The sequence below is a fragment of the Nyctereutes procyonoides genome, unplaced genomic scaffold (assembly GCF_905146905.1).
Source record: "Nyctereutes procyonoides isolate TBG_1078 unplaced genomic scaffold, NYPRO_anot_genome, whole genome shotgun sequence".
Classification (NCBI taxonomy): Eukaryota; Metazoa; Chordata; class Mammalia; order Carnivora; family Canidae; genus Nyctereutes; species Nyctereutes procyonoides.
In genome coordinates this window covers 9327220-9347122 of record NW_026575025.1, presented here as the reverse complement: position 1 = coordinate 9347122, position 19903 = coordinate 9327220, and the positions used below count along the sequence as shown (strand labels likewise).

Sequence of the window (19903 nt, the reverse complement as noted above, 5' to 3'; positions counted from 1 at the left end):
GTGCGGGGAATGTGGGCTGAGCTGGGCAGACTCTGGATGAATCATTACTCCCCTCTGAGTGCCTTCAGTGGTAAACAGAAGTGGGTCCTCTGTATACCCAAAGCTGCTCCCGCAAGTGCCATGGGCCCCTCAGTTCTCTCCCCCAGCCCAGGAGGCTCTCAAGGACACCCAGGGAGTCTCTGGCTCTGAGACAGGCAGGGAGAAAGTGTGGGTTTGAGGCTGTAAGGTGGTGGAATTGTAACAACAGCCTACGTGTGGTAGGTGCATGCAGGACCCTGTGCTTATCCTCCCCACAGCCCTGTGAGATGGAAACTAGCCTTATTTTAGGCAGGAGGAAAGTGAGATTCAGATCAGAAAGGGAAGGTGCCCACGTCCTATGGCTGGAGGTAAGACCGACACCCACCTACTGTGACACTCGAGGAAAGGGTGTGAGTCTCTGAATTTGTGGCTGAGAGCCAGGTCTCTTGCGGTGTTTTTCTGTGGGTGCTGGAGTGAGCGCACCTGAGTGTAAGGTTGTGTGTCTTGGGGAGACTGGGTGTAACTACTGGTATCCAGCAGACTCAGTGTTGATGGGCAAGGGAGATCCCATACATACTCCCTTTCCTGGGCTCAGATCGACCAGAACTCCACAGCTTGGGCACCCTCTTCCTTCTTGGCCCCTTGCAAGGCAGAGGGTATCCCAGGAAACTGGGATTGCCCTTATGGGGTCTTCTTACCAATTGGTTCCCACTCTGGTGGTGGTGGGGGCCCAGGAGTGGTGAGGCAGGAACCCCATGGGTGTCCAGGGACCCCTGCCCAACCTGGCCTTTCTGGGAGAGTCTGCCATAGGGCAGAGTGCTTGCTCATGGCTGAGACTGACTCCCGCAGGTTGGGTATGCTAGGGAGCTCAGGACTCCATCCAAACGCAGGACTCCAGACTGTGTACCTCCACTGCTCTCCTGGCCACCCCACCCCCAAAGGTCAAGGACAGCCCTGCCACGGTCTCTGCCCTCGACAGCCCTGCCCCGCTCCCCTCCCCTCTCTCCCCTCCATCCCTCTTCCATTCTGGACTTGCTCTTACTCCGTCTCTGCCTCTCTGTCTCTCTTCCTCCTCTTCTCTGTGTCTCTCCGTGTTTCTCTTTCCCCGTCTGGGCTCTGTCTTTTCCTCACCACAGCCCAGCGTCGTGACCCTCTGCTCCCCGGAGTCTTCCTGCCCTCCGTCCCTGGACCCATCCTGGAGCCCCGGAGGCGGACTGGGCGGCGGGCGACTGGACGGGAGCGACCCGGCAGCCGGAGGGGGGTTGCTGGCTGGGGCCCCGCGCCGCCCCCGCCCCGCACTGGGCATGCCCCGGTCGCTTCTATATAAAGCGGCGCCACCCGCGCCCCGCTGTGCCGCCGCCACCGCTGCCACCGCTGCCACCGAGCCGCCGTCGCTCTGCTCCACGCCTGCCCGCCTGACCCGCCGAGCCGCTGCCGCCCTCCAGGTACCCGGGCTCCTGCCCGCGCCCCGGGGGAGAGCCAGGCAGGGGGGCTGCGGGAGTGGGGGCCGCAGGAATCCAGCGCGCCCCCCGCTGGAAGGGCGGGGTGCTGGGACCGGTCCAGCGCTGCCTGGCGCAAGCCGTGATGCCTGAGGTCTGGGCAGCGGGGTGCGCGGGGTCAGGACCCCTAGGGTCCCGGCAGAAATCCCACTGCCTCCTTGGAGTGGGGGTGGGGCAGTCTTGGACATCTGTCAGGGACAGGACACCGGCGCCCTGGGGGCCACCTCTCCACCCCAGAGTCTTAGGGGCTGGGGTGGAGAGGTGGGGTACAGGCCCAGCTGCCCTGACTTCCTCCTTTGTCTCTCTCCATCTCTGCCATCAATCTCTCAGCCACTCCACCTGTAAGATGGTGAGTCTTTTCTGCTCCTTCCCCCCAAAAAGCCCAAGCCCCTGGCCAGAGGGAGAGCCCAGAGGGCAGTGTTTGGCCCCCCAAAACCCCACCCTGGGGGCTCCCCTGTGCAGACAGCTCAGACCTGTGATCAGCTACACGCACTCGGTTGGCTCCCCACTCACTGTACCATGGGACAGCTAGCTACTGTGTGCCAGACTCTTCATCTGTCCATCGGCCCTGGAGAACAGCACTGTTGGTTGCATTTGGCATTCATTCATTCTGCAACATTTATTGAGCTCCTACTATGCATCTGACACCATTCTAGGTTTGGGGACATAGCAGTGAATGTGCAGTCTGGGCTCTTGGGAAACATAACTTCTTTTTTTTGGAATACCTTCTAAGAGAAGGCACAAGGCTCCGAATTTGGAACTGCTTAGTCTGGATTCGAGTCCAGGTCTCAGGCACAGACCTGCCCTCCTCGCCACAGCACACTGTCTCCCCAGGAATGAAGCCTAAGCCTCACCAGCCTCTTGGGGTGGTGCCAGGCCCCCACAAGGCCCAAAGAAACCTCCTAACTTACCCAAGGTAGCCTAGCCTGTCCCCTGGAGGACAGGCTCACCTCTGCCCCACCTGTGTTCATACTGAGTCTCTGAGCAGCCAGCCTCATGTGGACATCAGCCAGCCTCAGAGAGGGGCAGGGGTGTAAAATTTCATCCAAAGAAAGCATTTCCATGACTCAGAACATCTGAAAAAAGGGCACTGGCTCTTTCCCTACCAATACCCAGCACCGGGCCAAGCACATAGTAGGTCCTCAAGGCCTACTTGGCTGGCAGCAGAACAGATTCATCTACACATTTAGGTCTCAGCAGAGCTCCATGATGGTGGTAGATAGGTTACCAAGGCCAGAGAAATGAGCAGCTCAAGAGTGATTGCTTGGTTCATTCATTCATCTGTTCTCAATCAACATTTATTGAGCAGCTATGACATGCCAGACACTGTTTTAGGTGCCAGGGTTGCTTCCATGAACAAAACAGACCAAAACCCAAAACCTCTGATCCCGGAAACCAAGCTAGGGCAGGCCTTGGCAGGGGATGGGGGAGAGTGGTCCAGCCAACAGCATGTCACTTTCTACCCCCATCCCCTGGAGCATGGCACCTATGGTTTACAAAGCAACCCCTACCTACATGTTCTTGGTGACTGGCCTTTATCCCCTAATCCAACTCCATCCTCTCCTGGCTCCTAGGATAGCGTCTTCCCTGAACATAACCCAAGGTTAGGGATGTAGAGGGGCTTATACCCTTGGGTGATTTAATGTGCCCTTTGCCCACTCTGCCCAAGACCTACCGCTTCTGCCCATCTCAGCTATCCCTGGATGCACTGGGTCCCGAGTGGGACTGCCCCCTGGGGTCCAAGGACCTGGAGGAAGAGGAGGGCCCATGGGGAGGAGGCTCTGGCCTGCCACCCCCAGGTTGCTTCCCTGGCACCTGGCGCCACGATGTAGGCCTGGACTGCAAAGGCTCCCTTGAGGGGGCGGAGGCCCGGGCCTGGACCGTCTACTACTACAGCCTCCTGCAGAGCTGTCTGCAGCAAGCTGGCCTTCCGGAGACCCAGGACCGCAGCCATGTGCCCCGTACAGGTGCCCAAGGGCTCCGTGGAGGAGGTGGGGCTCTCTTTAGGGGGAGGGAGGGAGGCGCCCTCTGCCCATCCCGCCTCCCATCCCTGTCAAGGTCAGCCCCTTCCCCCAGGCTCTGGCTGGATCTGAAGCCAGGGAGGCAAGGCCAGTCAACCTCGGGCAGGCAAGCATTGTTTCAAAGGGCACCTGGCACCAGTAGTCAGAGATCAAGGCTTCCCTCCTGTCCCCAGGAGACCCAGCCATGGGATTTGTAAGCCTTAGCTTCTATAGAACTGTCTTGGGGGCTGCTGTGGAAGCAGCTAACAGTTGGGACCCAGAACTCCTCCCCTGCTTTATCTGTTTTATTCTATTTATTTATTTTTATATCTGTTTTATATATTAGGTGGCTACAAAGGTTTTGTGTAGACAGAGGGTTCACAGCTAGAATATATGAACATCACAGACTGGGAAAATGAGGCACAGGGACTCCCCCCCCCCACTCCTGCACTGCACGGGGGCCACAGGTCACAGAGAAAGTTCAGTGTCAGAGCCCAGGCTAGAACCCAGATCTCCAGTCAGCCAGGCTCTGGTATGTTCCAGGCTAGCTGCAGAGAGGAGGGAACCAGCCTCACGAGGTGGGATGGGCAAGCAGCTTTCCTTTCCCTTTCCAGCGTCTTCTCTGTCCTCTCTACCCTTGTCATCCCACATTGGGAAGGACCTGGGAGCCCCAGAGGGAGGGGCTATGTGGCAGAGAAGGGGAGGTAGAAAGATAGCAGGGGGAGCCCCTGTTGAGCTTGGCAATGTTCTCCCCACCCCACTGCAGGCTGCCCTGGTGCGGAGGTGACCTTATGCATTCTGGGCTCCCCCAGTACCTTTCTGTCTGTGCTGCTGGAGGGTGGGGTCCAGAGCCCGGGTGAGTATGTGCCCAGGTTCCCCCACCCGCTCCTACAGAAAGGGCAGCCCTGCCCTGGCCCGGCCACATCCCAAAATACCCACTGACCCTGGCAACTGCCTGCATTCCACTGGGCCAGCTGCCATGCTCTGAGTGGGGGTGGGTTCTGGGAGCAACTGCCCCCTACTACCCAGGGGCGTGGTCTGAAGGTGGAGGACATGGGGGCGTTAAGCCTTCCCTGGCCAGCAACCCTCCTCCCTCTGCCCACAGGAAACATGCTCCTTTGCCTGTCCCCTGCTTGGCTGACGAAGGTGCCAGCACCTGGACAGCCGGGTGAGGCGATCCTGCTGGTCTCTAAGGCTGTGAGCTTCCATCCAGGGGGCCTGACATTCTTGGATGACTTTGTCCCCCCACGCCGAGCCACCTACTTCCTGGCGGGCCTGGGGCCGGGACCCGGCAGGGGTCGAGAGGCAGCTGAACTTGCCCGTGACCTGACCTGCCCCACAGGAGCCTCGGCTGAGCTGGCGAGGCTCTTGGAGGACAGGCTGCTGACAAGGCGACTGCTGGCTCAGCAGGGTAGTGTGGCTGTGCCAGCTACCCTGGCTTTCACCTATAAGCCACCAGCACTGCTGCGGGGAGGGGATGCCAGCCCAGGACTACGGCTGGTGGAGCTGAGCGGCAAAGAGGGCCAGGAGATGCTGGTGAAGGAGGAAGTTGGGGCCTTTCTGCACTCTGAGGCCCTGGGGGATTCCCTGCAGGTAACAGGCTCCTGCCTGCGAGGTCTGTGCGGATGCAAGCAGGATGGGTCCCATGGATGGTTACCTAGTCCTGCTGGGAAGTTGTCCCCAACTTTGGGCCCTACTGCTGGAGTATCTCTCCGTGGCAATCCCCTCCCTTCTTACCTCAGTTTACACATTGGATCTTATGGTACCCAATGGGTACATGGGGTGGTAAGGAGGCTCCCTCCCCCTCTCCATTGCAGGTGGCTGTGAAGCTCAGTGGCTGGCGCTGGCGGGGGCAGCAGGCACTGCATCTGTACCCACGAGTAGAGCTGGGGACAGTGGTCGACACCGTGCTGGCGCTGCTAGAGAAACTGGAAGAGGAAGAGAGTGTCCTGGTGGAGGCTGTGTGCCCACCTGCCCGGCTGCCCTTCCCAGGTGAGAGCCACCAGGGCCAGCCAGGAGCGAGGAGCTTGGCTCAGCCTCCTGACTGCCCTCTGCTGGGCTCAGGCCTCACTGTTCTTCCCCAGGCAGTCCCCCACCTGGCCCCGGGCTGGCTGTGCGGATCTGTGCTGTGGTATGTCGCACACAGGGTGACAAGCCCCTGTTGAGCAAGGTGAGCGTGGCTTGGGTTCAGCTCCTCACCCTGCTGCCATACCCCAGCCCTGAGCTGCTGAGGGTCTCAGGGCAGACAGAAGACATAATATTTGGGGAAAATCTTGGTCCCCTACGAGGACTCCTGGGTCTGACGCTTGGTTTCCCTCCCTCTCCACCCTTCCTGCACCCTTCCTGCCTCAGGAGCTCTGCCTGGTACTCCACACTGGGTACCAGGGCCCAGGGCTGAATCCTCTTTCCAGGGAGCTCTTGCCCACAGAAGAGGCTGACCCAGGGTCCCTGAACTTCCAGTGTCTGGAGTCCTTTAGGAGGGGCCTCCAAGCTGGGGAATCCAAGGCAGCTTGAGGACCCTCCTGGGAACACAGCTCTGAGCCAACCTGAGGGAGAGTCTCTCAATCCTGCCCTCATGGAGGTCTAGGGTGGGCCACACCAGGGTGGCAGACCCCCCCCCCCCACCGCAGGAGCTAGAAGCAAGCATGCTTGGAGCCTTCAGAGAGCAGAGACCCCAGCTGGGCCTGGAAGCCTGCATAGAATCCCCTCAGGGTCTAAAGGACCAGGGTGGGCAGTGGCAGGGGAAGTGGTTTGTGCAGTGTAAGTCACAGTGGAGGACTGAGCTGCTTGAATGTCCCACGAGAGGTCCGACCTGGATCTCGGCACAAGGGTAGGTGTGCAGGGGCGGGGGTGGTGGTGTTGGGGGGGGGGTGTTAGTCCGGGGAAGGCTCCTCCTGGGCCAACACCCTCAGCCAGATCCTGCTCAGGTGGTGTGCAGCGTGGGCCGTGAGGACCGGCCTCTGCGGCACCAGAGCTCCTTGCCACAGACGCTGGAGGTGGCACTGGCCTGGTGCGGCCTGGGTGAGACAGCGCAGGTGGCGGTCGTGCGGCAGCGCGTCAAGGCAGCGGCCGAGGCCGCGCTGGCCGCCGTGCTGGCCCTGGAGGCCGGCCTGAGCTCTGAGCAGCGCGGCGGGCGCCGGGCCCGCACCGACTTCCTCGGTGAGCGTGGAGGACCCGGGCCGGGCCGGGGGGCAGTGGGGGCGGAGGGAGGCCGGAGGGCAGCCGCGCTGAGCCCGCGCCCCCCGCCGGCCCAGGCGTGGACTTCGCGCTGACGGTGGCAGGCCGCACGCTGACCCCCGTGGCCCTGGAGCTGAACGGCTGCCTGTGTCTGGAGGCCTGCGGCGCGCTCGAGGGGCTGTGGGCCGCGCGGCCGGCTGCGGCGGAGGAGGCGGCGGCCGCGCCGCTCGTGGAGACCATGCTGCGGAGCTCGGCGCGCTACCTCATGGAGGGCAAGCAGCTGCTGCTAATCGGCGCGGGCGGTGTCAGCAAGAAGTTCGTGTGGGAGGCAGCGCGAGACTACGGGCTCAAGGTGGGCGGGGCGCGGGGCGCGGGGCGCGGGGCGCGGGGCGCGGGGCGCGGGGCGCGGGGCGCGGGGCGCGGGGCCGAGCCCGAAGTCCCCGCCTGAGTGTTGGAGGCCGCGCCCTGGGCGAGGGCTTGGGGCGGGGCCAGCACCGCTGGGGGCGGAGCCTGCGCTGGGCGTGCCCGCTGAGGGCTCTGGAGTCTAGGAGGAGGGGTGGGGCCGCCGCCCAGCCCAGGTTAGAACTGTAAGCTCTTTTTTTGCTCTCTGCCAGAATTCCATCCCAGCCAGGTGAAATAAGCCCACCGGGAAGGCCCTAATCTACCACAATGGCCTCCTCTCCCCTCTTCCACAGTACAGCCCCCTCTGGGGAATCCTCCCCTCCAGCCATTCCTATGCCTCTTCACTCTCTGTTTTGCACATTGTGTTCTCCACTTGGAACTGGGACTCCTCATGCTGCCAAAGTGTAATAGGGCTGACTGCTGCCCTCCCCTGTCTCTTCAGGAGCAGCCTCAGCCCTGGGTACCAGCTGCTTGGTGTCAGTGTTCACCCAGCGGCCAGTGAGATTTGGGGCACAGAGCCCCACTAGGAGGTGCTCTGTGAGCACCTCCAGGGTCAGAACTCCTAGGTGTATGACGACCAAGAGCATGATGCCCAAAGACACCAGACCAACTGTGCCAAACCCCATCCCTGGTAGTTTCCCTACAACCTCTGGTTAGAGTAAGAATGAGCCCACCAGCCCTTCCAACCCAGATCACACTCTTTCCCTCTGCCGCTGTCTTTCCTCTGGCTGAGACTTACTCAGCTCCCAGCCTAAGCATTGCCCCTTGAGGCTGCCTTCCCTCCAGGCTGGGTTAGGTGTGTCAGCTCTGTACCCTCCATTTAGTCAATCATCAACAAATATGTTTTGAATACCTAGAACTGGTAGATCTGTCTCTCCTGAGGGCCAAAACCATGTTCTAGGCCCCATCCAATCTCCCCAGCATCCAGCACAGGCTGACCTGGGTATGTTGTCCTCTGGTGGTCTCTGCAGTTGCACCTGGTGGAGTCAGACCCCAACCACTTTGCATCCCAGCTGGTGCACACTTTCATCCACTTTGATGTGACGGAGCACCGGAGGGATGAAGAGAATGCACGGTTGCTGGCAGAACTGGTGCAGGCACGTGGCCTGCAGCTAGATGGCTGCTTCTCCTACTGGGATGACTGCCTAGTGCTCACGGCCTTGCTCTGCCAGGAGCTGGGTCTGCCCTGCAGCCCACCGGCTGCCATGCGCTTGGCCAAGCAGAAGAGTTGCACCCAGCTGCACCTGATGCGCTGCCATGGCCCACCCTGGCCTGCGCCCTCCCTCCACGCTGTGCCCTGTTGCCCGCTGGAGAGTGAAGCTGATGTGGAGAAGGCCGTCCATCAGGTGCCCCTGCCAGGTGTCATGAAGCTGGAATTTGGGGCAGGTGCAGTGGGTGTGCGGCTGGTGGAGGATGCACCACAGTGCCACGAACATTTTTCCCGGATCTCTCGCGACCTGCAGGGTGAAGCTGACCACCCTGGCATTGGGCTGGGCTGGGGCAATGCCATGCTGCTGATGGAGTTCGTTGAGGGCACCGAGCATGATGTGGACCTGGTGTTGTTTGGTGGGCGACTGTTGGCTGCCTTCGTCTCCGACAATGGCCCCACAAGGCTGCCTGGCTTCACTGAGACGGCAGCCTGCATGCCCACCGGGCTGGCAGCAGAGCAGGAGGCACAGCTGGTGCAGGCAGCCTTCCGCTGTTGCCTGGGCTGTGGGCTGCTGGATGGGGTCTTCAATGTGGAGCTCAAGCTGACTGCGGCGGGGCCGAAACTCATTGAGATCAACCCCCGCATGGGTGGCTTCTACCTGAGAGACTGGATCCTGGAGCTCTATGGTGTGGACCTACTGCTGGCTGCAGCTATGGTGGCCTGCGGCCTGCGGCCTGCCTTGCCTATGCACCCACGTGCCCGTGGCCACCTGGTGGGTGTCATGTGCCTAATGTCCCAGCACCTGCAGGTGCTGAGTTCTACCGCCAGCCGTGAGAGCCTGCAGGCTCTTCATGACCAGGGCCTAGTGCGCTTCAATTTGCTGGAGGAGGTCCTGGTGCCAGGTGAATATGAGGAGCCCTACTGCAGTGTGGCCTGCACTGGGTCCAGCCTGGCTGAGGCTCGTCTCCGCCTGCTGGGCCTCTGCCAGGGTCTGGGTATCGATGGGCCCCACTACCCTGTTGCCTACTTCCTGTCCCACTTCAAATAGTGCCTCTTTTCTTGTAGCCCTGCCCCAACCTTGGCCTGGCTCACTCCAAGGCCTCAGGTCTGTTCCAGAGTGGCAGGGCCATTTGACATTAAGGCCTCCTGGGCTTGAGGGCCACTAAAGAAAGCATCTGGGGGGCCACTGGCCTCTCTTGATCTCTATCCAGCCCAAAGATCCCAGTCCTGCCCCAAGACGCTAGCCATAGAGAAGCAACAACAGCTGCACACATGCATACACCTCCGGGCTGGTGGGAGTCTGCCCAAACTTAGCCCATCTTTGTCATCCCTCCAGGTTTGTCTCTCTTCCTGCAGCCTACAGGAAGAGAGATGCTGGGTGGCCCCTGGCCTTGGCCAAATCCCACAAAAGCCTGAGACTAAACGCCCTGTCCTCTTACCCTCACCCCTCTTTTAGCAAATTCTGGTATATTTCTAAAGCCCGCTGACAGCTTTTGGCAGTGCCCTGCCTGCCTTACTTGGCCTGAGCAGTAGAAGCAGGTAACCTGGGGTCAGCAGGAACCATTTCCTCTCCAGGCAGACACTATTACCCCAGTCTGCAGATGAGGAAACAGGCTCAGAGAGGAACAACCCCTGCCTCGGGGTCATACCACAGTAGCTGGACGGTCAAGGGATAAGACACAAGGTCCAGGTTTCCATTTTTACTAAGTCTTAAGTGCCCACTCACCTTCTAAACCCCACTCACCTCCCTGCCCTCATTCATATGTGGCCTTCAGATGAGTGAAGCACACACCTTCTCCATCAAGCTTTGGTGCTTTGACCTCTGGCATAACTAACTAGCCTTGGCAGAGGAGAGTCTACACTCCCTAGTTCAGGGGAGACTGCTTCAGTAACTGCCTCTGTGCAGCACAGGAGCTGTGGCTAGCTCCACAAGCATGCCTCTCCAAATAAAGGCTTATGAACTAATTAAAGGTCTAGCATCTGGTTCTTGTGACTTAGACAACACCTTTCAGGCTCAGCTAGATGGAATCTGGGGAAGGGAAGAGGGAGAGGTGGTTAGGAGATACCTATAGCATCTGGAGCTAAGAATAAAATGCCATACTGACCAGGCCTCTGTGTTGACTGTGAGCAGAGGCCTGCCATAGTCACCCACAACGGGACCTGAACCTCAGGGTCTCTGGAGGGTGGAATTACAACAGAGGGCCACATCCAACCAAATAACTCTCCTCCAGCCTGGAGACTCCTGAGTTCTGCCCATCTGAGTTCATTTTTAGCCTCCCCATCCAACTAGAATGCACATTTGGACAGCCTCCGACATCAGAACTCATCCAAGACCTAGTGTGGCCCAAACTCACCCCTATAGAGCCCCATTCAACAAGAATCCATGCCCAAATCGAGAGTCACAGAAGAGGTTTGGTGTATTCATTCATTCATTCATTCATTACTTTAATGAAGTTTTATTAAGTGTCTATTCTGTACCAAGCAGCAAAATTACTGAATGTACTTAAATTGGCAATGGAGCAAACTCCAGCACAAACCCGTATTTACGGGTGGATTAATGAGACCCGACACCTTTCTGGCAAGAACCAGGTAAAAACGTCCAGCCGTGACCTGAGCGTGGAGCAATCACCCGGTAAATGCTCTGACTTGGAGAATCCTTGAAACAGGTGTCACGTTAGGGAGACTGTGATGCAGCCATCTCTCTTTCACGGGCGAACAGAGAGATGCGACCTGCCCTTTGCCACCCAGCCAGCACTCAACCACCCAGCCAGCACACGGCTTGAACAAGGATGCGAATTAAATTTGCACCCATACCTGGGCAGCCCTGGTGACTCAGTGGTTTAGCGCCGCTTTCAGCCTTGGGTGTGATCCTGGGGATCCGGGTTCGAGTACCATGTCGGGCTCCCTGGATAGAGCCTGCTTCCCCCTCTGCTCGTGTCTCTGCCTCTCTCTCTCTCTCTGTGTCATGAATAAATCAATAAATAATTTATGATAGACAGAGAGAGAGAGAGAGAGAGAGAGAGAGAGAGGCAGAGACACAGGCAGAGGGAGAAGCACCATGCCGGGAGCCCGACGTGGGACTCGACCCCGGGATTCCAGGATCGCGCCCTGGGCCAAAGGCAGGCGCTAAATTGCTGAGCCACCCAGGGATCCCCTAAATAAAGTCTTTTAAAAAAATAATAAATTTACACCCATACCTGCATGTACTTCTGCCCCATCCAAACTCAAACTCTCTCTATAACCAAGATAAGCGCTTTCCAGGCCGCCCTTTTCCGGCGCCGCCGGGAAGCAATGCTGGGAAGACCGAGGGTTCTGCATTAGAGCGTTAAGCCGGAACTACAGTTCCCGAGAGGCCTTGCGCCGGACGCCATTTTTTCTCCCGGCCAGACTAAGCGGCCTGCTGGAAGGAGAGGGAAAGCCTCATGCGTCATTGGCGCGCGCGGACGCGGTCGCAGAGTGATAGCGTACGGCTTCCCCCGCCCCGCCCCCCGGGCTGTCAGTCTGAGCGCGGCCAAGCACCGCAAAGGGCCCGCCGGGCCGGCGCCGCTATGGCGGCGGTGTTTGACCTGGACTTGGAGACGGAGGAAGGCAGCGAGGGCGAGCCAGAGTTCAGCCCCTCGGTGAGTGGGCCTCCCGGGCGCGGCTCGATCCCGGAGCCGATCCCGTTCCCCAGACGGTGGAATCGCCCTGGCTTGCCCCCAGAGCGTCTCAGAGCCCAGCCCGGATTAAGCTCTGGTCCATCCCGACTTCCCCCGACCTGTCTTCCAGGTCCCCGCGCTTACCCTGGTCCTCCCTTCCTGCCCTCGGCCTCTCCTTCCCAGTGCTGGCCCATCGCCCGCCAGCTCCCATTCCTGACCCCGTCCTCTCCTGGGCCAAGTAGTCCAGCTCGAGGGGGAGGGATCCCGTGCCTTCCTTGGCTCTTACCCCTCGGTTTCTCACAGGACGTGTGTCCCCTTGCCGAGTCGAGGGCGGCTGGCCCGGAGTGAGTGAGGGTTGTGTTGGGGGAGGAGGGAATGGGCTGGGGAGGGAGACACGAGTACTGGAGCTGGCCCCCATTAACTTCTTGTATCAATAGGCCTGTGGGACACTGTGAGGAGGTGGAGCTGACTGAGACCAGTGTGAACCTGGGCCCTGAACGCATCGGGCCCCACTGCTTTGAGCTGCTGCGTGTGCTGGGCAAGGGGGGCTATGGCAAGGTACTGGCCCTCCTTCCTCACTGGTCTCCCTGCCTCAGCCTTGCAGCAGCAAAGGGTCTCAAAGCAAATTAGACTTATAAATCAGCAGAGCCTTCATAGAACGCTGTAAAGGAGGGGAAGGCAAATCATCTCAGAATCAGACTTGGCATCTTTACTGCCCCACCCTTGGGTGGGCCTAGGCCTCTTGGTCTCAAGGTCAGAGCTTCAGGGTGGAGCTTTGTGAGGGTAGGATGTGGAGAGGGAGGTTGATCCTGTCTCCCCTGCCCCACAGGTGTTCCAAGTCCGAAAGGTGCAGGGCACCAACTTGGGCAAGATATATGCCATGAAAGTCCTGAGAAAGGTGAGTCATTTGTTCAGCCAACAAATCCTTGCTTGGTGGCTGCCATTCTCCATGCACTACTCCAGGCTTCCGGAAGACAATAGTGAACATGATGGAGGAGATGGTCCCTGTCTTGGGCATTGGCTGGTTTATTGTCAACGATGGTTATACTGTTTTGCAGTAATTCTCAACTGTGGGCAATTATGCATCTATATTTTTGAGTCACAACTAAATAGGGATGCTACTGGCGTCCAGTGGGTCAAGGCCAGGGATGCTGCTAAACATCCTACAATGTATAAAACAGCACCCACAACAAAGAATTATCTGCTCGAAATGTCATTAGTGCCAAAGTAGAGAGGTACCTCTAGAGGACAAATCAGTCCTTGAGAAGGACAACCACTGATAGTGGAATTATGGAGAAACATAATGAAGTGATAAAGGGTGGCAGAAGGGTAATGGCTGGAGGGACTAAAAGAGCCTGAGGTGCCCACCTTCTGATTGATCCCCACGTCTTCAGGCCAAAATTGTGCGCAACGCCAAGGACACAGCACACACGCGGGCTGAACGGAACATTCTAGAGTCAGTGAAGCACCCCTTCATTGTGGAACTGGCCTATGCCTTCCAGACTGGTGGCAAACTCTACCTCATCCTCGAGTGCCTCAGTGGTATGAGTGGGGGCCCAGCCAGGGAAGCAGGGCCAGGGAACCAGCCAGGAAGCACTGGGAGCTCTGGGGGAAGCCCGGAGAGATGTGGTGTGTAGAATGGCTAGGGGGCCCCCACACCCATCCATCCATGCATCCATTCGTTCGTTCATTCGTTCATTCAGCAAACGTCTGTCGAGCACCTATTGTGTCCCTTACCTGTATTGGGGGTGGATGGGAACAGTTGGAGTTTGTACAGTGGCTTGTTTTGTCCATTTCCACTGCACCTTCATGGCCTGTTTCTCACTCCTGTGTGCCCTGTGTCCAGTTGGGTCCCAGATCTGGTGGTTCATTCTTAGCAGTGTCCTCCATCCTCTCCACTCTTGTGAAGGGAGGGCAAGGGTCACGATTGTTTCCTAACTGGACCTGAGGCCTGCAGCTCACCTTCTTCCATGAACTCTCAGGGTCATTATCTCACCATGGAATTGTGCCCAATGTTCCTACTCACAATTACAGGGCTCTTTGTAATGGCCCAGATGAAGCCTGGCCTCCTTGGCCTGGTGCCCCCCCTGTTGGCTGTGAAACGGTTGGGGCCTGCTTCCCACCAGGTCTTAATCTGCACAGATGAACCCTGTGAGCCCCAGTCCCCACGTCCCATCTCAGCACCCCCTCGATTCTGTTACCGCGGACTGTGTCCCCTCACGTTGGGATTAATTTGCCTCCTCTGAGATTTTTTGTGTTAAGCTCTTGGAGCTATTGCCTCAGTCTGGCATGTTAGAGCACCTCTGTGCATGTCTGTCTCCCCATTAGACTGAGCATCCTGAGGGCAGTGGCTGGGTCTCTTCATCTCTGTGTCCCCAGCTTCACCCAGCACAGGGCCAGATACCGAGTAGGCGTCGGTAGATGTTTGCTGAATTGAATTGAATCCCCACGGCAGCTCTGTGAGGCAGGTAGGGCTGGAATTTTGAGTCCCACTCTCCCCAAGAAGAAACCAAGATTCGGAGAGCAGAGGCGCTGGTTCCCAGCACACAGCTGCTGACGTGTTTGTGTCATAGGCGGTGAGCTTTTCACGCATCTGGAGCGAGAGGGCATCTTCCTGGAAGACACAGCCTGGTAGGTGTTACTTCCTGCCTCTCTGGAGGGGCTCCAGGGATCCCCTCCCCCAGAGCCCAGCCCCACCCCTACCCTTGCCTTCACCCTATCCTGTGTCTGCAGTTTCTACCTGGCAGAGATCACCCTGGCCCTGGGACATCTCCACTCCCAAGGCATAATCTACCGGGACCTCAAACCTGAGAACATCATGCTCAACAGTCAGGGTGCGCTTGTGTGCACGCACCCCCACCTTGTGCAGCTACATACGCTGGTTCGGGATCTGCAGGGAGGGCTGAGGAGCACGATGCTGTGGGCCAGGGCCCTGATCACTCCCTCCAACATCTTTCTCAGGCCACATCAAACTGACAGACTTTGGACTCTGCAAAGAGTCGATCCATGAGGGCGCTGTCACCCATACTTTCTGTGGCACCATTGAATACATGTAAGCAGCAGCTAGGTGGGACCGGGGGTCGGGAGGATGACAGGAAGGGCCCAACCCAACTGATGGTTTCACCTGGCTCCCAGGGCCCCTGAGATTCTGGTACGCAGTGGCCACAACCGGGCTGTGGACTGGTGGAGCCTGGGGGCCCTGATGTACGACATGCTCACTGGATCGGCAAGTCCAGCCTCCTGGGTGGGGGGGTAGGCAGGGCGGGGGGTGGGAGGGGGTCCCCATCTGGGAGCAGGACCAGGACCAGGGCCTTGGGGGAGGCTCACAAGTCTTTCCTCCTCTGCCTTCTCCAGCCACCCTTCACCGCAGAGAACCGGAAGAAAACCATGGACAAGATCATCAAAGGGAAACTGACGCTGCCCCCCTACCTCACCCCGGATGCCCGGGACCTTGTCAAAAAGGTGGGCTTCCTCCTGCCCCCGGTCTAGCCCCCATTGTCTTCTAGGTCCTCCTTGGAATCCTGAGTTTCTCTGGGCAGCGGGACACCCCTGCCTGTGCAGTTTGCCTTTAGTATGAAGGAACACTGGCTTTGAGGCCCAAGACGCTGAGCTTGGACCTTAACCCTGGGAGATCAGCTGCTGACCCTGCACACATCCCTAGTCTAAGTCCTAATCAGCAAAACATTCACGATGAGCTAGCTGCTCTCCCATTGAGAAGGCATTCATTGGGGGTAAAAGTGGGAGGCTAGGTTTGGAGATTGGATCCCACTGCAGTGGCCTGGATGGGGTGCTGTTGCAAAGGCTTCATGGAAAGGGCCCACTAGACCAAACCTTGGAAGTCCTAAGGTTGTCATAGGTGGAGACCACGCTCCAAAGGCCTTGTCCCCACCACTGCACACATACCCCTCCCCTGTCCCCACCCCAGCCAGCCTAAGAACTCAGAGGAACATGCAATCAGTGCCTCTCCCCCAGACCCTGACCCTCTGCCCTTGCCCTGCAGTTTCTGAAGCGGAATCCCAGCCAGCGGATCGGGGGTGGCCCAGGGGACTCTGCTGATGTGCAGGTGGGTCTGGGACCACTAAGAGGGGGCAAGGCTGAGCCCCCAAAAGTTCCAGGGGGCAGGTAAGGCCTTAGGGCAGAGGGAGTTAACTGAAGGAGCCAGGGAGGGTGAAATGATGAGATGTTTGGGGGCACTCTACCCACAGAGGCACCCCTTCTTCCGGCACATTAATTGGGATGACCTCCTGGCTCGCCGCATAGACCCCCCTTTCAGGCCCTGTCTGGTGAGTGGAGGTCCCTTGGTCTGGGGGCAGGTGGAAGGCCTGTCTTGGATGCCCCCCTAACCTCTCCTCCCCACTCTGGTCTGCCCACAGCAGTCAGAGGAGGACGTGAGCCAATTTGACACCCACTTCACACGGCAGACACCAGTGGACAGTCCAGATGATACGGCCCTCAGTGAGAGTGCCAACCAGGCCTTCCTGGTGAGGTCCTGGGTGGCCTGAGGGTTATGGGGGCACGGGCAGGATTATAGCTAAGGAGTGGTGGACACTGAGTGTCCCCTGGCCCTGCCTTTGCCCCACCGCACCCTCCAGGGCTTCACATACGTGGCACCTTCTGTCCTGGACAGCATCAAGGAGGGCTTCTCATTCCAGCCCAAGCTACGCTCCCCCAGGCGCCTCAACAGTAGTCCCCGGACCCCGGTCAGGTACCATAGGGCAGAGAGGAGTATGTAGTTGGGCCAGAGGCTAGTTCTAGCTTTGGCTCTGCTGCTCCATCCCAGGGCTGCCTGGGCTGAATCTCAGCACTAGTCTCCATTTTTCGCATCACCGGGGACCTCACAGCTTCTGTGCCCAGGCAGGTGGGGAAGTCGGCCCTCTGACCCTACTGCTGGTAGGGGCTGACTCAGCTTCGGTTTCCCCCGCAGCCCCCTGAAGTTCTCACCCTTTGAGGGATTCCGGCCCAGCTCTGGCCCACCGGAGCCCATGGAGCCCCCTCTACCTCCTCTCCTGCCGCCGCCACCACCACCACCATCGAGCACTGCCCCTCTCCCCATCCGACCCCCCTCGGGGACCAAGAAGTCTAAGAGGGGCCGTGGGCGCCCTGGGCGCTAGGAGGATGGGTAGCTGTGAGGGCAAGCAGACCCTAGGGCAGTTCCAGACCCTGGAGGTGTGTCTAGGGGTACGGGAGTGAGTGTGTGTGAGAGCATGTCTCCGTTGGGGGTGGCTGTGCCCCTGAACCGTGCCCATGAAGGGCTATGGGCTGTGGCTGTCAGTGGAGTGGCCTCGCTGCCCAGCTGGTCTAGTTGAGCTGTGCCCTTGAAGAATTAAAATATTGAATCATGGCACTGACCTGGCTCTGCCCTTGGACTTCTGAGGGTAGGATTGGGTGGGGTTGGGCCAGCAGGAGCCCCTGCCTAGAGACGGGCAGGTTACTACAAGACCACAAAGCCGGACCACAGAGCCACAGGGCTGGAGGGGTTTTATTTCAGAAGGCTCTCCAGTGCCACTAGGGATGGGTGGGCTTCCTGATGGGGACAAGGATACACAGCTTTGGGGACAGAACTGGTAGGGGAGCAATAGTCTGAGACACCCTGTGTAGCGGTGTGGGTGACAATAGGTCCAGGGCAGCATGGGATGCAGAGGCACAGTGGCAGGGATGTGACACACCACACCGGCTCTTACAGTGCTGTGACGTGGAGGCCCTGGCCGCCAGCTGCTTCGGCGCTGTCGTCCCAGGCCGCGCTGCCAGCAAAGGCGTGCAGGTCGCTCAGCAGGGCCTCGGCGCTGCCCCCTGAGCCCGCTGACCCCTGGGAACTGAGGCCCAGGCCCCCTCCGGTGTTACTGTCACGTGCTTCCTCGCCTGGCTCTGGGACCTGCTGTGGGCAGGGCCCCTCTCTGCATTGCTGATCCTCTTCCTGGGACTCTGTCTCCTCCAGGCCACCAACCAGATGGTAGTCCTCTTCCACATCCAGCTCGTCCTGCTGCTGTTCTGGGTCCTCATCGGGTGGCTCCACCTCGGCCTGGGCCCGGAGCCAGCGGCCCGGTGGGCTGGCCCAGAGGAGGCGGCAAGTGCGGCCCCATAGTGCGGCGCCCAGGCGGGCTGGGTGGTAGTAGCCCCCGGAGTCGCGGCTGAGGCGGCGCCAGGCCAGTGCCAGGCCAGTGGCCAGCAGCAGTAGCAGCAGCAGCAGCAGGACAACAGTGACAGAGCTGGAGCTCTCACTGTCCTTGGCACTGCTGCCTGAGCCCAGGACCCCTGGCAGGGCCAGCAGTGTCCCGAGCCCAAGGGCACAGGGCAGGTCCTGTGGGGAGACAGGCAGGGGCTTGTCACCTGGGCTGGGGGCAGTCAGACCGGGTGACTCGCTCCTTGGTTGCCTTATGGGCCAAATGGGGACAATCAAGCAGAAAAGCCCAAGTTTTTACTCTGTCAGTAAAGTCCTGGTCCTTTGAGATGCAGCCATGGAGCCTCTAACCCACACCCCGGCCACCCCACCTTCACTGTCTGAGCCTGCGCCTGCCTATGGCCTGTGCGCTGGCTGTTCCCTCTGCTCAGCGTGCTCCATCCCCTGAGAGCCACATGACTGCCGGCTCACCTCGGCTCACATCATCTCAGGGAGGCCGAATCTGACCTGCAGCGCTGCCTTGCCTCTCACCCCTACAGCCGGGCTTCTACCTACCTCTCCCTCGTACTTCTCACACAGCGTACAAGTGCTTCTCATTATTGCCCTATCTGCCCCACCAGAGCAAGCAGCAAGGAGACAGGGGTCCTTTTGCCTCAAGCACTTAATTTCTGGCACACACCATAGGTTCCTGGCACACATGGTAGCTGCTCAGTAATTACTGGTGTGTCAAGACTCTAAGGGTAGGGGTGGGGGTAGGGTGGGATGTGCAGGGAGGGTGTAATCTGTGAGGCTGGCGTTGGGGTTGGCTCTTTCTGAGGCCTGGATGGAGGGACCAACTCAGGGACAACTGTTTACCCTCCACTTGGCCAGGTCTCAGGACGTGGGTCCCTGAAACCCCTCTTCCTCCCACCCATGGGACTGCCTCAGCTACTGCATTTCCGTTCAGTCCGGTCCCTGGGGGCCTCAAGCCTGCAGGGCCTGGGGCTGGGGGAGGCGGGTGCAGCTACCAGAGGAAGCCTGCGGTTGGAACAAGGCAGGTGAGAGATGATGGGGGGAGGGGTGTGGAGGTTCAAGCAAGCCTCCCCTTCACCCCAGGCTCTGTTTGCCCAGGCTTCAGGAACACAGGTAAGTTCCATGCCCAGGTTCCAGCTCCCCAGCAGAACAGGTGAGAGGGTCTGCCAGAGGTTCCTGAAGGGGAGCTGGGCCTGGAGAGGCATGCTGGACGCACACCTTGAGTCCCAGGGAGGTCCAGCTCTGAGGTGAGATGAGGAAGGCCCAGCTTCTGCCCCATGCTTGCCCTGGGTCTCCCACCTCTGCCCTCGACTGACTGCTCCAGCTTCTGGAACCCCACGTGGGGGGGGGTCCTCCCTTAGTGCCCAAGGCCCAGGCAATCCAGCTCTGACCTGTTGCCCCCACCTCAGGACCCAGTGGGCTCTTGGTGCTCACCATCAGTCCGCCGGCCTTGGTGCTTGAGCGCCCGCCACCAGCTCTGGCTGTGTTCAGTAGAAGTGAGCTCTGGCGTGCTCAGCTGCAGCTAGGGGTTACTGGGCGCTTCCGCTTCCTGCCCACAGTACCCCACCCAACCCTCCCTGCCATAGGCCCCTGCTAGGGGCCACAGGCCTCTTAGGACCACCCTAACCCACACTAGCGCGTCACAGATCTCTCACCTATTGAGGCCAGGGCTGTGGGGCCTGTGGCTAGGCCTCCAGGGAGAGGGACTGGGCACCAGCTCAAAGCATGACACAGTCCTGGGCTGGGTCCACAGGTTTGCAGCCTCAGTTTCTCTAGCCGGCAGAATTCAGGGAAGCAAGGACTGGGGGGTGAGGTGGGGAATGCTAGTGGCCCCCAGACCTTTCTCACATCCTTGGGTCCCTGAGGGCCTCATCTGTCCCCAGCATTAC

General features: G+C 59.4%; 3 protein-coding genes across 8 annotated transcripts; 2 read left to right on the top strand and 1 right to left on the bottom strand.

Moving 5' to 3' along the window:
• Nucleotides 1-1057: 1057 nt before the first annotated feature.
• On the top strand, nucleotides 1058-10210 carry CARNS1 (carnosine synthase 1). 4 transcript variants are annotated; one of them, XM_055315117.1, is made up of 10 exons: nucleotides 1343-1463; nucleotides 1848-1866; nucleotides 3211-3484; nucleotides 4284-4373; nucleotides 4623-5110; nucleotides 5335-5509; nucleotides 5602-5687; nucleotides 6445-6676; nucleotides 6772-7046; nucleotides 8068-10210. In XM_055315117.1, exons 2-10 carry the CDS (start codon nucleotides 1864-1866, stop codon nucleotides 9292-9294), a joined length of 2850 nt encoding a protein of 949 aa, XP_055171092.1. In that variant the 5' UTR covers nucleotides 1343-1463; nucleotides 1848-1863; the 3' UTR covers nucleotides 9295-10210. The 4 variants fall into 4 exon arrangements, with proteins under 4 accessions (XP_055171090.1, XP_055171092.1, XP_055171091.1 ...); XM_055315116.1 differs by having other exon boundaries at nucleotides 1348-1463; nucleotides 3187-3484; XM_055315115.1 differs by lacking the exon at nucleotides 1848-1866 and having other exon boundaries at nucleotides 1058-1463.
• A 1520-nt stretch (nucleotides 10211-11730) lies between these two features.
• RPS6KB2 (ribosomal protein S6 kinase B2) lies at nucleotides 11731-17225 on the top strand. 3 transcript variants are annotated; one of them, XM_055313126.1, is made up of 15 exons: nucleotides 11732-11866; nucleotides 12188-12228; nucleotides 12322-12442; nucleotides 12714-12782; nucleotides 13279-13426; nucleotides 14458-14515; nucleotides 14618-14718; nucleotides 14846-14936; nucleotides 15020-15110; nucleotides 15239-15346; nucleotides 15885-15947; nucleotides 16090-16167; nucleotides 16258-16365; nucleotides 16477-16589; nucleotides 16809-17225. In XM_055313126.1, exons 1-15 carry the CDS (start codon nucleotides 11795-11797, stop codon nucleotides 16993-16995), a joined length of 1449 nt encoding a protein of 482 aa, XP_055169101.1. In that variant the 5' UTR covers nucleotides 11732-11794; the 3' UTR covers nucleotides 16996-17225. The 3 variants fall into 3 exon arrangements, with proteins under 3 accessions (XP_055169107.1, XP_055169101.1, XP_055169114.1); XM_055313139.1 differs by lacking the exon at nucleotides 16477-16589 and having other exon boundaries at nucleotides 16809-16977; XM_055313132.1 differs by lacking the exons at nucleotides 13279-13426; nucleotides 14618-14718 and having other exon boundaries at nucleotides 11731-11866.
• Nucleotides 17226-17345: 120 nt separating this feature from the next.
• PTPRCAP (protein tyrosine phosphatase receptor type C associated protein) lies at nucleotides 17346-19805 on the bottom strand. Its single transcript, XM_055313146.1, has 2 exons — nucleotides 19449-19805; nucleotides 17346-18182 (listed from the first exon to the last, which is right to left on the bottom strand). Exons 1-2 carry the CDS (start codon nucleotides 19449-19451, stop codon nucleotides 17562-17564), a joined length of 624 nt encoding a protein of 207 aa, XP_055169121.1. The 5' UTR covers nucleotides 19452-19805; the 3' UTR covers nucleotides 17346-17561.
• Between the last annotated feature and the right edge of the window lie 98 nt (nucleotides 19806-19903).

What these genes read in the sequence shown, in the direction of transcription:
- CARNS1 (XM_055315115.1), top strand. Translation starts at nt 1,323, where the DNA reads ATGCCCCGGTCGCTTCTATATAAAGCGGCGCCACCCGCGCCCCGCTGT. An exon ending in CCCTGGGGGATTCCCTGCAG is followed by an intron (nt 5,111 to 5,334) that starts GTAACAGGCTCC and finishes TCTCCATTGCAG; the next exon opens with GTGGCTGTGAAGCTCAGTGG. An exon ending in TGCCCGGCTGCCCTTCCCAG is followed by an intron (nt 5,510 to 5,601) that starts GTGAGAGCCACC and finishes GTTCTTCCCCAG; the next exon opens with GCAGTCCCCCACCTGGCCCC.
- RPS6KB2 (XM_055313126.1), top strand. Translation starts at nt 11,795, where the DNA reads ATGGCGGCGGTGTTTGACCTGGACTTGGAGACGGAGGAAGGCAGCGAG. An exon ending in CATCCTCGAGTGCCTCAGTG is followed by an intron (nt 13,427 to 14,457) that starts GTATGAGTGGGG and finishes TTTGTGTCATAG; the next exon opens with GCGGTGAGCTTTTCACGCAT. An exon ending in ACGACATGCTCACTGGATCG is followed by an intron (nt 15,111 to 15,238) that starts GCAAGTCCAGCC and finishes TGCCTTCTCCAG; the next exon opens with CCACCCTTCACCGCAGAGAA.